Genomic DNA, 13,536 nt, shown 5'->3' with positions numbered 1-13,536 from the left:
ATTTGATTATTTATCTAATTTCTTTCTTCCTTAACATCTCTACTCAAATGTTTTCTTCTTGAAAGTTCTACACAAGTGACCTTATTTAGTATTTCAGTAAACCCTATCCCATCCCATTATTCAATAATTTTCTACTTCATTCTACTTGTGCTGCTTCTTCCATGTATGTTGTCACATAAATGTAGTGGTAACCTAGAAATATTATCATAAAGCACGATATAATGTATCACTTTTAAGTTAGTTCTTGATCTTCCTCTTCTCCTAGAATATAAACAAATCTCTGTTGTACAGCCCATTATAGGCATCCAAGAAAAACAAATTGTTGAATGAGTGAATGAATGAAAGTTTAAACAGAAACAAAATAAAAAGTGTACAGACATACAAATAAACGATTTGAAACCTAAGTTACAAAGTTTGAACTTAGCCATGTTTTGAGCCCCCTTTTTTTATTCCAAGAAATAGTGTTTGATTTCATACAGAATATGGTTTTGTCATATGAAGGTCATTACATTTTGAAAGGATGTTTATATAAAGGAACCAGAGATCCGATGCTTCATTCAAATTGATGGAGAAAAAAGAATAGCTTAAAAACATTTTACAAGAAAAATATCTTTTTGACAATCTCATAGAGTCACTGAAAGTAAATGAACCAAATGCAAAGAGGTAATATCCTGAGCAGAAAGCTATAGATAATGGAAAGATGCGGTATGGCAGTGGCAGTGAACCAATTAGACTTTAAGTGTTAAATTGGGCTTAAGAAGTGAGACTTACAAAATATAAACTAAGACAAATAAGGCAAAATACACATCAAGTAATTGTATCTTTCTTTATAGTATTTTTAAATGTTTTTATTTGTTCTTTATAGATATACGTGACAGTAGACTACTTTGATATATTGTACATACAAAGAATATAACTTATTCTAGTTAGGATCCCATTCTTGCAGTTGTACATGATGTCATGTATTTATGTATGAATATAAGTAAGTTATGTCAATTCATTATACTGTCTTTCCTATTCCTATCCCCACTCCTTTTCTTCCCTCCCATTTGGCTAATTCAATGAACTTCTATTCTTCCCCTACCAACCATCCCTTGTTGTTTGTTAGCATCCAAACATCAGAGAGAACATTTGGCCTTTGGCTTTTGGCGATTGGCTTATTTCACTTAGCTTGATATCTGCAGTTCCATCCATTTACTAGCAAATGCTATAATTTCATTCTTTTTTATGGCTGAATATTATTTCATTGTTTAGTATACCACATTTTCTTTAGCCATTCATCTGTTGAAGGGCACCTAGCTGGGCTCAATAGTATCTTTATTGTTAGGTGAGCTCCATAAACATTGGTGTGGCTGCATCACTATGGTATGCTGATTTTGAGTCATCTTAGTATGTACTGAGTAGTGGGATAACTGGGTCAAATGGTGGTTCCATTCCAAGATTTCTCAGGAAGCTCCATTTTGCTTTTTCTAAAGGTTACCCCAATTTGCAGTCCCAGCAGCAACGTATAAGTGAACCTTTTTTCTCATCCCCTTCCACATTTATTGTTACTTATATTCTTGATCATTGCCATTCTGACTGGAGTGAGATGGAATCTCCATGTGGTTTTGATCTGCATATCCCTAATGGCTAGAGATGCTGAATATTTTTTTTCATATATTTCTTCACCAATCTTTCCTTCAAGTGCTATTTCAGTTCCTTTGCTCATTTATTCATTGGGTGATTTGTTTTCTTGGTGTTAAGTTTTTTTTTTAATTCTTTGTATATCCTGAAGATTAGTGTTCTATCTGAGGTGCAGGTTGCAAAGATTTTCTTTCATTCTCTAGGCTTTCTGTTCATGTTCTTGATTGTTTCCTTTGAGGTGAAGAAGCTTTTTAGTTTGATATTATCCCATTTATTTATTCTAGTATCATTTTTAGTAAGAAAATTCCCATCCATTATCTTTTATTGCTTTATATATGTTGTTCCAGGATCTCCTGGCTTTGAGAGTATGTGTTGAAAAATCTGCTGAGATCTGAATTGGTCTTTCCTTATAGGTCATTTGATTTTTCTCTCTGTGGCCTTTAAAATTATATCCTCAATCTGTATGCTAGTCTTGTTGATTATAATGTGATTTGGGGTAGATCTGTTGTAATTTTGTACTTTTGGTGTCCTATAGGCTCTTTTTTATGCTTCTATCTTTTAAAAATACCTTTATTTTATTTATTTTTATGAGGTGGTGAGGATCAAACCCAGGGCCTCACACATGCTAGATGAGCACTCTACCACTGAGTCACAACCCTGACCCCTTCTACAGGCCTCTTGTATTTGATTCTCCAATTCTACCTCTTTCTTCATATTTTGGAAATTTTCTCATATTATTTCTTTGAAGAGATTGTGCATTCCCTTGGTTTGAATCTCTGAAGTTTCCTCTATCTCAATAAATCTTAAAATTGGTCTTTGGATGGTATTCTATAATTCTTGGATATTCTGTTCATGGTTTCTTACCATCTTCACTGTGAGATCAACCGTATGTTCGAGATTGTATATTTTGTCTTTATTGTCTCAGGTCCTGTCTTCCACATGATCTAGTCTGTTGGTGATGCTATCTATTGAGTTTTTTAATTGGCTTATTGTTTCTTTCATTTCAGTAATTTTTGTTTGTTTCTTTTCAATATCTCTATCCTTTTCTGAAATAAATCCATTGCAACTTGCATTTGCTCACTTATCTCTTTGTTGTGATGATCAATGGTTGCCTGTATTTGTTCTCTTATCTCTTTGTTGGAGTAACCAATTTTTGCCTGCATATGCTCTCTTACATCATTCTTTAATTTTTAAATCATTTTATTTATGTATATTCTGAACTCCTTCTCTGACATTTCAACTACCATACTACCTATGGATCCTATTGTTTGTAGCATCTTGGTTTGTTTGGAGTACTTTCCTCCCTTGGTTTTTCTTGATGTCAATGTGTCTAATTCTCTTCCAGTGTAGACCCAAGGTATTACAGCTTCTGCCCTATTGTCTTACAGTTTCCCTACAGGTTACCAATACCTCCTACTTAAGGGAGAGATCAATATTACGGCACTCATTGTACCCAACGTGCAGCCTTATATCAGCTTCTATATTTACATTTGCAGTTTATTCACTAAAATCAGAAATGATGAGTTTGGTTATCTTCTATCATATAGTCAATCAGTTTGCATAATGATTTACAGTTTTTGATGGTGGAAGGGGGACTGGAGCCTTGGCTGAGATATTTATCAAGTAGGATGTGAGAACATGGAGAGGTTATTAGATTCTATGACTAGTGAGAGGGGAATCATTCTTGTTGGCTGTTAGTAGTAGAAACAAAAGATAGGCAAGCCCATGCAAGACTCCCTGTTACTTCAGCAATTGGATAACTGTTAGCATCTCTAGTACAGAATCTAATAGGCATGGTGCAGCCAGGTCCTCAGAGACCTTGGTGATGTCTTATCAGTTCTGTTGTCCTTTGATAGAAGCAGCGATATCCCAGTTTCTTGTTGGGAGCAGCCTGAAGCCTATATGTACCCATCAGATAGAACACTAATCTCTATAATATATAAAGCACTCAAAAAACTTAACACCAAAAGACAAATAACCCAATCACGAAGTGGGCCAAGGAACTGAACAGATGCTTCTCAGAAGAACATACACAATCAACAAATATATGAACAAATGTTCAACATCTCTAGTAATTAGAGAAATGGAAATCAAAACTACTCTAACATTTCATCTCTCTCTGGTCAGAATGGCAGCTATCAAGAATACAAACAAAAATAAATGTTGAAAAGGATGTGGGGAAAAAGGCACACTAATACATTGCTGGTGGGACTGCAAATTGTTGCAGCCAATCTGGAAAGCAGTGTGGAGATTCCTTGCAAAACTTGGAATGGAACCAGCATTTGACCCAGCTATGCCACTCCTTGGTTTATAGCCAAAGGACTTAAAGCAGCATACTACAGGGACACAGCCATATCAATGTTTATAACAGCACAATTCACAATAGCTAAATTGTGGAACCAACCCAGAGGCCCTTCAATAGATGTATGGATAGGGAAAATGTGGCATATATACACAGTGGAACATTACTCAGCATTAAAAGAGAATAAAATCATGGCATTTGCAAGTAAATGGTTGGAGTTGGAGAATATAATGCTAAGGGAAGGAAGCCAATGCCAAAAAAAAACCAAAGGCCAAATGTTTTCTTTGATTTGAGGGTGCTGACTCAAAATGGTGATGGATTGGGAGAGCATGGGAGGAAGGGAGGAACTTTAGATAGGGCAAAGGGGAGGGGGAATGGGGAAGGGAGTAGGAAAGACAGTGGAATGAGTTAGACATCATTACCCTAAGTACATGTGTAAAGACAACAATGGTGTGAAAATACTTTTGTACAAGTAGTGACTTGAAAAATTGTGCTGTGTATGTGTAATATGAACTGAATTGCATTGTCTATCATTGTGTATAACAAATAATATTGTAATAAAGAAAAAACAGAGGAAAATGTTTGCACATATCCATTTAATTACACAGAATGGAAATTTTCGAAGGCTAAACTATAAAATATAAACATTGAGCTTATAAGTGAAAAGAAAATCTAACATTAGTAATTGTAAGGGATCTTTATTCACAAATAGTGAGTTGACAACTGTAGCAGCAAGGCAACCTGACAAGGAAGGCGTGCCGAGGATGGCTCCAGAGGCAACCATGAAAGAAACTGTAGAGATTTTGAAAATGGAGTGAGTCAGTGTGAGGGAAACCATGTTAATGGGAGCAAGGGAATCCAGGGGCAAAAGGCTTCATGGGAAGCAAATCAGGAGGATGCTTTCCATGCTGAACTACTGAACTTCTAGATCTTGTCCAGTAGAGGAGGCTTCCCCAAATATAAGTTTGGGATAAGAGCTCTGATTAGAACATTGAAATATCTACACATTCCTGACCTTGAAAGGCCAATTATCTGTTAAATGATGACTTAATTTTCATTTCCACTGATGTCATAAAGCACCATCTCTGGTGGCTGAATCAGCATCCCCAGCAACTGTTCTCCTAACCTGCCCTTAGTGGTGAGGTGTGGACCATCTCTCTGAAGAATTTAACTTAATTATTTGAACTAAGACGATGGTTTAAAAACTTACACCATTTTCCAGAGAACCAAACTCTTAAAAGTCCAACAACTTATAGCATGCTAAGGCATTATAGAGTTCATCCCTATGCATCTTTTCACCCTGTAAAGTGTAAAAGTGTTTCTGGAATAGAATAAAGTTCTAATGGTTAGCACACACATATTTGGAAAAAATACCAAGTAGCAAACTTTAAGAAAAAGAAACTTGTCTCAGCAATTAAAACCTTTAAGAGGATATCAGGAATGAGAGCACCACATATAAGCATTTGTAGGTCAAGAGTCACCCTGTCTTGGGAATCTATGCAAACCTGAACTGTATGAAGGAAACAAGAAACACTTCATTCAACAACAACAACAACAACAAAAATGGACTGCCTTTGATACAAGCAGATGATGAATTATAGGTGTAGATCCAAAGGAACACTTGAAATTCAGTCATATTATTTGTTTCATTTATCTGTTGTAGAGAAAGATCAAGGTTCTGGCTGCCTATGGGAAAAAAGATACAGAGCACAACTAAACTGGCATTGGTTTTCATAAACTACAGCAACTGCTAGGGCTTCTGCCAGCTGCTCACAGTGATCACAGTTTAGCGGGTATTGGGCACCAAGTGTCATTGTCAGCTCTTCACTTGTTCACTCAGTTGTTGTTTTGTATTCTCTACTTTGGTCTGACAGGGAGATGAATAAAATGGAGGGAAAAAGTAAGAATAACAACTTATTATTTAAGAAACTACAAACTCCAAAACCAGCAGAAAGTTCCGGCATCTGCAAAATGTCCACGTCAAGGATTTAGGGTGATGGAGATATTTAGCTCTAAAGACAGAGGGACAGATGGACAATAGATTAGACAGAAATATATGATTATCACAATAGCTAAAATGTGTAAGCAACCTAGATGCCCTTCAATAGATGGATGCATAAAAAATGTGGCATATATACACAAGGGAATATTACTCAGCAATAAAAAGAATAAAGTCATCACCAGAATTTATACTAACCAGCTCTGAGTTTAAAAACAAAAATGTCTTTGCAATTTTGCTTATATCATTATTATCAGAGTGATCAATAAGAAGCAATGCTGCTGCTTATTTTTTAGTAAAATAAGCTGCCAAAAGTCAACACGGAAGCTTTCTTCTTCTCAAATCAGAATCAGAAACACCTTGTTTTGAAAAATTCACATTGTAGAAGCCTTTATTTGCCTTATAAAAGGCTTTTGTGTCTCCTAGAGAGTCAAACTTAGGGTAGTCTAAGGAGCTGAGTGCATTCTGAAAGGGAAAGATCACAATATCCAGTGCCTTTCACCCCATGTTTGCAAACTTAGAGAAACAGTGGGAATGAACTAATAAGGTCACAGCAAATTTTCTAGCATGAAAAGTCTCCGAAAAGGAATGAATTCACCACAATAGTAGAGAACACCTGGCCTTGTGATCTGGGTCTAACATAAACCATATCAGGAGGGCTTGTCTTGACCCAGGCATGAAACCAAATTTGCAGCCTTCTGCAGCTCCATCTGCCTGGCATGTGGCCGTACTTTGGGATATGAGATCCAATAAATAAGCCAAAATCTTGGATCTCAGCAGGATCCAAAATAATCTCTGCATCATCTGAACTGGGCAAGTATTGCTAAGTTATAGAGGATTGATGTTTAAAATTATTGTTGTGACAACATGATTAAGAAATGCCAGTGGTTCTGAAGAAACATTCCAGTTCTCTTGCTTCACTTTGCTATTGAAAATATGACTGGAAGCCCTCAATGAAGAGCAAGTAAGTGCATACCATGTCTGGACAACTCAAGGAAGAAAAGGGAAAGAAACTTCAGAAAGTTTGAGCTCTCTCATTTAGGAAAAAAAATGGCTGATGAATTGCATAACTAATGGACAAATGAAAAAAGTGCAATTATATTTACCTACTGGATTGATTAGTGAGTACCAATGCACACACTCCTACCATTAGTCAGGATTTGAGGAAGCATTCTCCTGATGCTTTGTTGTTGTCAATTTTAAAATCGGATCTCTCAATTATATTGATGAAATAGGATATCCAGTCCTCCTGCATAAATGTAAATGAATCAAATTTCTATATCCTTAGTATATAACATATAGCTAAAGACATAGAGATCAAAAGGGAAATTGGACATTAATAATTTTAAAGATCAATATAGATCATTATTCAATACATGAAAAATGTTCTTACCAAGTTAGGAAGCAAAGGACTTTAAAAAATATGGAGGTACTGTGTTACTCAGCTTTCCCTCATTATAACAATCGGGAGCATGGGAGACATGATGAACTCTAGATAGGGCAGAGGGTGTAGGAGGGGAAGGGGGGGGCTATGAGGTAACCATAAGGTAATTAATAATTGTGGAATGTGGTAAGCATTACTATCCAAAATACATGAAGACAGGAATTGGCGTGAATATACTTTGTAAACAAGGAGATATATGAAAAATTGTGCTCTATATATGTAATAAAAATTGTAATGTGCTCTGCTGTCATAAAAAATATGGTCAAAAGTGCCCTTGAATGAGCAGCCTGCCCGCTCTGTCATACAGAACCAAGAGCTTGACCTACTCCTTTATGACACCATCTTTGGTAGTTACATCATAATTCAGTCATTTGTTAAGGGGAGCCGTGATTGGTAGGTGTGGGATTAGAACCTCAACAATTGCTTTGGAAGGCATAATTTAACCCATAACACTCTCTAATCCTACTTTTCTCAGAATTTTTTCCATTGGTATTGAATTTTGTCATGTGATATTTCCACATCAATCCATGCAATCATACAACTTTGTGGGCTTGTCCTGAAGTACATATCCTTGACGGGTATGCTCTTGTAAATTCCTCCTGCCTAATGACCCAATGATCTTTCACTTAGTCCACCTTTAGACTTCCTTGATCCATAGGTTACATGGAAGTGTGCTTATTTTCCAAAGTTTTACTATTTTTTGTTTGAGTCCTTTGTGATGAAAGAACACAACAAGTATAGTTTTAATTCTTTTCAATTGGATAATTTAAACTAAATAAACAACTGGATTTAGAATTCAGTTGCAAAATGTTACCAATAGATTAAACCACTTTGAAAATAGATTTTCAGTGTGGTCTAAACAAAAAAGTACATAATTTTGAAAATAGAGTCAAAATAAAGATGCAAAGAGACCATTGGCAGAATGTTCCAGAAATCAGAGACAGTTTGCAGGTAACAAACTTAAGAATCATTGTGGTTGAAGACTCCTGAAATGTGAACTAAAGAAATACACAATCTTCTCAATGAGTATGAGAAAAATTTTTAAATCATAGGAACAAGATGAAATCCACACTCAAGACGCATATAGAATTTCAAATAGGCGCGAGCAAAAATCATTCTCTCCAAGATACATTATAATGAAAATGCCTAATAGAAAAATATATAGAAAAGTGCCTAATAGAAAATGCCACACAAAAAAATACATCAGGTCACATTCAGAGGTAAACCCATTTGGATTTCAACTGATATCTCAACATAGACGCTAAAAGATAGGAGAGCATGGAAAGATACATGCTAAGTCTTGGAATAAAACAGCTTCCAAACAGGATTAGATCCTTCACAATAAGCAGAAACCAAAATAATTTGTAACCAGGTAGTCTGCACTGCCAAATGTCCTTGATGGAATATTTCATGCAGAGAAAATACATAAAAATAAAAGAGATGAATACAATAGAATAGTCCCATTAAAGGATAACCAAGTTTGAATTTAGCATTAGAAATAAATTGAAATGGCAGGAAATAAAAATCATCTTTCTATAATAATAATGAAAGCAAAACTCATATTAGCAGTTTGCATTAAAAAAAAACAATACAAAGCAACATGTTGCCTACAAAACACTCACCTTAGAGACAGAGATATGCATGAAAATGGAAAAAGCAAGGAAGCAGGGGTAGCTCCTCTAATGTCAAAGTAGACTTCAAGTCAAAATTAATTAAAGGAGACAAAGAAGATTTCTTCAAACCGGCGAGGGGAAAATCCAGCAACAAGATATACTGATAATAAATATTTATGCTCCAAACAACTGTGCTTCTGCATACAGAAAGCAAACTCTTATCAATATAAAGAAGGAAATAGATCAAAATACAAAATTACTGGGGGATTTAAACAAAACTCTCTAACCATTACATATGTCATCTAGACATAAAGATTATTTAGAACTAAAAATATTTCAAAAACAATGAATTAAATGGATCTTAAAGACATCAATAAAATATTTCATTCATTGACAAAGCAATTCACTTTGTAATCACATCTGTTTTAGAGGAAATGTTATCAGTTTTTCTCTGTTCAGAATAATGTTGGCCTTTGGTTTGTCATATATAGGCTTTAAGATGTTTAGCGAAGTTCCTAATATGAATAGTCAATGTTAGGAAACACAAATAAAGACAGAGTCCTCCTTGAATAGTTAATAATGGATGAAATATAATAAAGGAATAATAAAGGAATTCCAGCACCTACAATTCAACATTAAATGCTACACATTCACAAGAGAAATGAATTGTAGAAAAGAAACCTTAGAAAGAAATCAGAATAGAGATATAACAAAAATCTATGTGACAGAGTGAAGACAACTTATATAATGTTTTTAAAAAATATAGAAACCCATTGCTAAAAATTTAAGTTCTCTTCGCACTGTCATAGATTTTTGTTAACTTTTTTTAAAAAATATATAATATACCAAAAATACCATAGAGCTAACTAATGTTACAACTCAAGGTCATAGAGAAAAAATAATCTAATAATGTCACACATCAAGGTCACAGAGAAGAAAATTAATCAGTTGAAGACATGCAGAAATCAATGTAACAAACCACATAATTAGAATTCAGAACAAGAATCACAGGATTACATTGATAGATATGAAGATGCATTTGCCAAAGGCCACTACCCATTTTTATAACAAGAGAAACTAAGGACAGAAGGAACTTCCCTCAACATCTTAAAGTCTGTATATGACAAACCAAGGGCCAAGATCATTCTGAATGGAGAAAAACTGAAAACATTTGCTCTAAAACCAAGAATAAGGAAAACATGTCCATTCTCCCCTCACCACTATGATTCAACATAGACCATTAACTGTATCCAAACTAATTAGGTAAGAGAAAGATATTACCAAATTAGCAGGATAGAAGATCAACACACGTAGAAGAGTCAATTTCTTTTACTCCAATAATGAATCTGCTGCAAAGATGTTCCATAACTTCAAAAAAATTATAAAAATTAGAAATGTAACCAAGGAGGTGACAGACCTCTTGGTTACAGACCACTACACAAAGATGACAGTTTCACATAGTATACATTTCTGACCACAAAGGGCAAGAGCCGGAAGCTGGTGTCAGTGTAGCTCCTGGTGCCAGACCAATGGACATGTCAGAGAAACAAGGTACCCAGGCTGTCACCTTTGACAAGCCTAGGAATAGAATCCAAAGGTAAGTAAATCCTTGTGGGTGCACCTTGCCTTAATGGATAATTGCATCCATAGGATGAACTGACCCTCCAGTCCTGAAATCCTGAGTACTCTGTCCCATAGCAACAGTCATGACAATTTTGAGTGAGGCGGCTGCATGGCAGGTTCTGAGGCACCCAGCCACTGCTGTACTGGCCAACTCTTCCTTCCCTACCTTCCCTACACACAGTATCATGAAGATGCCCTGGAACACTGAGGTCTTCCATGCCTTCTTGGAGGTATTCCTCGTCACCATGGTCACCAGCTAAAGGTCATGTCTACAATGGCTCAATGGGAGAGACTCCATGCACACTGGATCAACAGAAGCCAGTCTGTACTAGGTGAAAGCAAGTGAATGTTCTACACTGGCTCAAGACAAGTGAGTCCTCATCTATTCTAAGGGCAAGGGAGTCTACACTGTAGAGGGAGGCACAGTGGTCCAGGCCTGGGAGATGATGGCTGGTGGGACCTGACCCACCCTGAGGACCCTCTTTTCTTGGAGAGCAGACCCTCATTTGAATCAGAGCATTTTTCAAAAATTTCGCAATAAAAATTTTATTATACAATTTGTCCAAAAATCAATGTATCAAGAAACATGTCCGAAGAACGGGAGAAGGGAAAGGGGGCAGGGCAGGGTGAAGTGTCCCAGGCAGAAGAGTGTCTGGTGTCTTCGGCAGGTGGGGGCAGAGGAATCGCAGGCTGGCCACTGGTCCTGTGTGGCTCAGCTCTCCACTTCGAACTCGGAGCCAGAAAAGGTCTCCTGATCCGGCTCTGGCTCACTTTTCCTGCGAACCCTTGGAAACACTCTATTGCGGACACGGACACGTGGCATGCAACAGCACAGTCTTCGGACACAGTTAGCGATCCTCCTGGTCCAGCTCTTCCTGGGTTCTCGGGGTTGCTCTGGGGATACATCTTGGGCGGAACTGCTGCGGACTGTCTCTACTAACCTGACCAGGCGCTTCCAGCGGTTGGGCAAGTAGGAGAGCGAGCTGGACTGGGAGGCTTCGTCAGGAGGCGGGGCCTCAGCAGGCTGCAAGTCCAGAGGAGGAGCAGGCAGGCTGGCCCTTCTGATGCCCACCTGCCCTGGCTGTTTGGCTTCCTCAGGCAGCTGGTGCTTATGGGGCAAGGGCAAGGCTCCAAGGGCAGGCTCACTCGTGCTCCTCGTGGGGAGCACAGGGCCCCGGGAAAGGCCGGCAGGACAAGAGGAAAGCCGAAGCCTGCGAGGCACAGGCTTCGCTGGGTACAGGCGCTCTCCCCCCTGGCTCTTCTGGTGCTGCAGAATCAAGTAGTTGGCCATCCCCGCATCAAACTTTCTCTTGGCCAGAGATAGCCAGGTTTGGTATGGATCGAGACCATGGTCAACCAGGAGCGCCATTATTTGGGGGTCTGGGTGTTTGGGAAGAGCCTCACTACACTGTTGGGGTACACGCTCCCCACCCTGCTTCAGCCATGGGTGCCGAGAGATTTGCTTGACTGTGGGCCGCTTCGGGGGCTTCACGGTCAGTATGCTGTGGATGAGCCTTCGGGCTCCCACAGGCACTGAGTCAGGGACATGGTACCTGGCGTGAGTGATCCGCGTCAGCAGGTCCTCAGAGGAGGTGGAGTCAAATGGGAGGCTCCGTGTCAACATAAAATACAAGATGACCCCCAGGCTCCAGACGTCCATCGGGGGTCCCTCATACTCTTGCCGCAAGACACCTTCAGGGGCAAGGTATGGGAGTGTGCCCCAGACCCGCCTCAGCTTCTCCCCAGCGCTGAACCACGTGGCGGCACCAAAGTCGATCAGCTTGACTTGGCCTCTGGTATCCAGCATGATGTTCTCTGGCTTGAGGTCTCGGTGCACGATGCCCTTGTCATGGAGGTAGCCCACGGCCCCCACGATCTGCCTGAAAACCCTCCGGACCTCCTCCACCTGCATGCCACGTGTGATGTGATCAAGCAGTCGTCCCCCACCTACGTGCTCCATCACCATGTAGATGGTGCTCTCGGTGCCAATCACGTGAAACAGCTGGACCACGTTGGGGTGCTCCAGACTCATCATGATCTTGGGCTCGTTGAAGGCCGGAATGTTCTCCACTTCCAGTGCCAGGGCTTTCACTGCCACCTGTGCCCCTGAGAGGCGATGGAGGGCTAGGCTCACCTGGCCATACCCACCACGCCCGATGACCTTCAGGAACTCATAGTGCTCCATGAAGGCTGCCACGCTGCAGGAGCCTGGCACCTGCAGTGCTGCTACTCTACTCTCACTACTCTCACTACTCTGGCTAAACATCCTAAGCAGGAACACCAACTAAGGATGCTACCTTAAAAAAAAATAACAAGCCAAAACAACAAAGCAAAACCAAAAACCAAAACAAAGCAAAACAACAAACCCAAATCAAAAAACCAAAAGCCAAAGACCACAGCACCACCAACCACCAACCACCAACCACCGAATACCAACCACCAAAAGCACTAACTATCTGGGAGTCCGACAGGTCACCACCAAGAGCTTCCTGTACTTGTGGACAAAAACCCAGCCCTGGCCACTTTCTTATATACCCGCTGTTTGAAGATTCCTCACAATGGCTCCTTGTGAGGTCAGAGCAAGAAAAGGACCAATCATGCCTGGCCTAAACCCTCAGTGGTCATCTCCCTTTGGGGCCTCAGAACTATTTCCATGTCACAACAAGAATACAAGTGGACTCCATTTTTTTTTTTTTTTTTTGCTTCCTTTGGTTATGGAGACTGATATTTGTTTACAAATTAAAAGGACTTGTCATTTCAATTCCAAACATTTCTAATAATTCTGGGCTTCTGAAGACCTTATCATATCCACATTCAAGGTATTCAATTTCTTTTTCTTCCAAATCATTGGTGTCAAAATAGAGTAGCACTTCTCTGCCATTTGATACTGAAACAACATGATCTGTTCCCTAAGCACAGTCTTAACGTCTTT

The 13,536-nt window shown here is 39.0% G+C and overlaps 1 protein-coding gene across 1 annotated transcript; it reads right to left on the bottom strand.

Moving 5' to 3' along the window:
* Positions 1–11,316: 11,316 nt before the first annotated feature.
* Positions 11,317–12,870, bottom strand: LOC144365124 (sperm motility kinase 2B-like). The gene has a single exon (XM_078015935.1). The coding sequence runs from the start codon at positions 12,868–12,870 to the stop codon at positions 11,317–11,319; it is 1,554 nt and encodes a 517-aa protein (XP_077872061.1).
* Between the last annotated feature and the right edge of the window lie 666 nt (positions 12,871–13,536).

Source organism: Ictidomys tridecemlineatus, chromosome 6 (genome assembly GCF_052094955.1).
Source record: "Ictidomys tridecemlineatus isolate mIctTri1 chromosome 6, mIctTri1.hap1, whole genome shotgun sequence".
NCBI lineage: Eukaryota > Metazoa > Chordata > Mammalia > Rodentia > Sciuridae > Ictidomys > Ictidomys tridecemlineatus.
This window is presented reverse-complemented; position numbering and strand designations above follow the sequence as displayed.

Coding starts and splice junctions, on each gene's coding strand:
- LOC144365124 (XM_078015935.1), bottom strand. CDS start 12,870: ATGTTTAGCCAGAGTAGTGAGAGTAGTGAGAGTAGAGTAGCAGCACTG.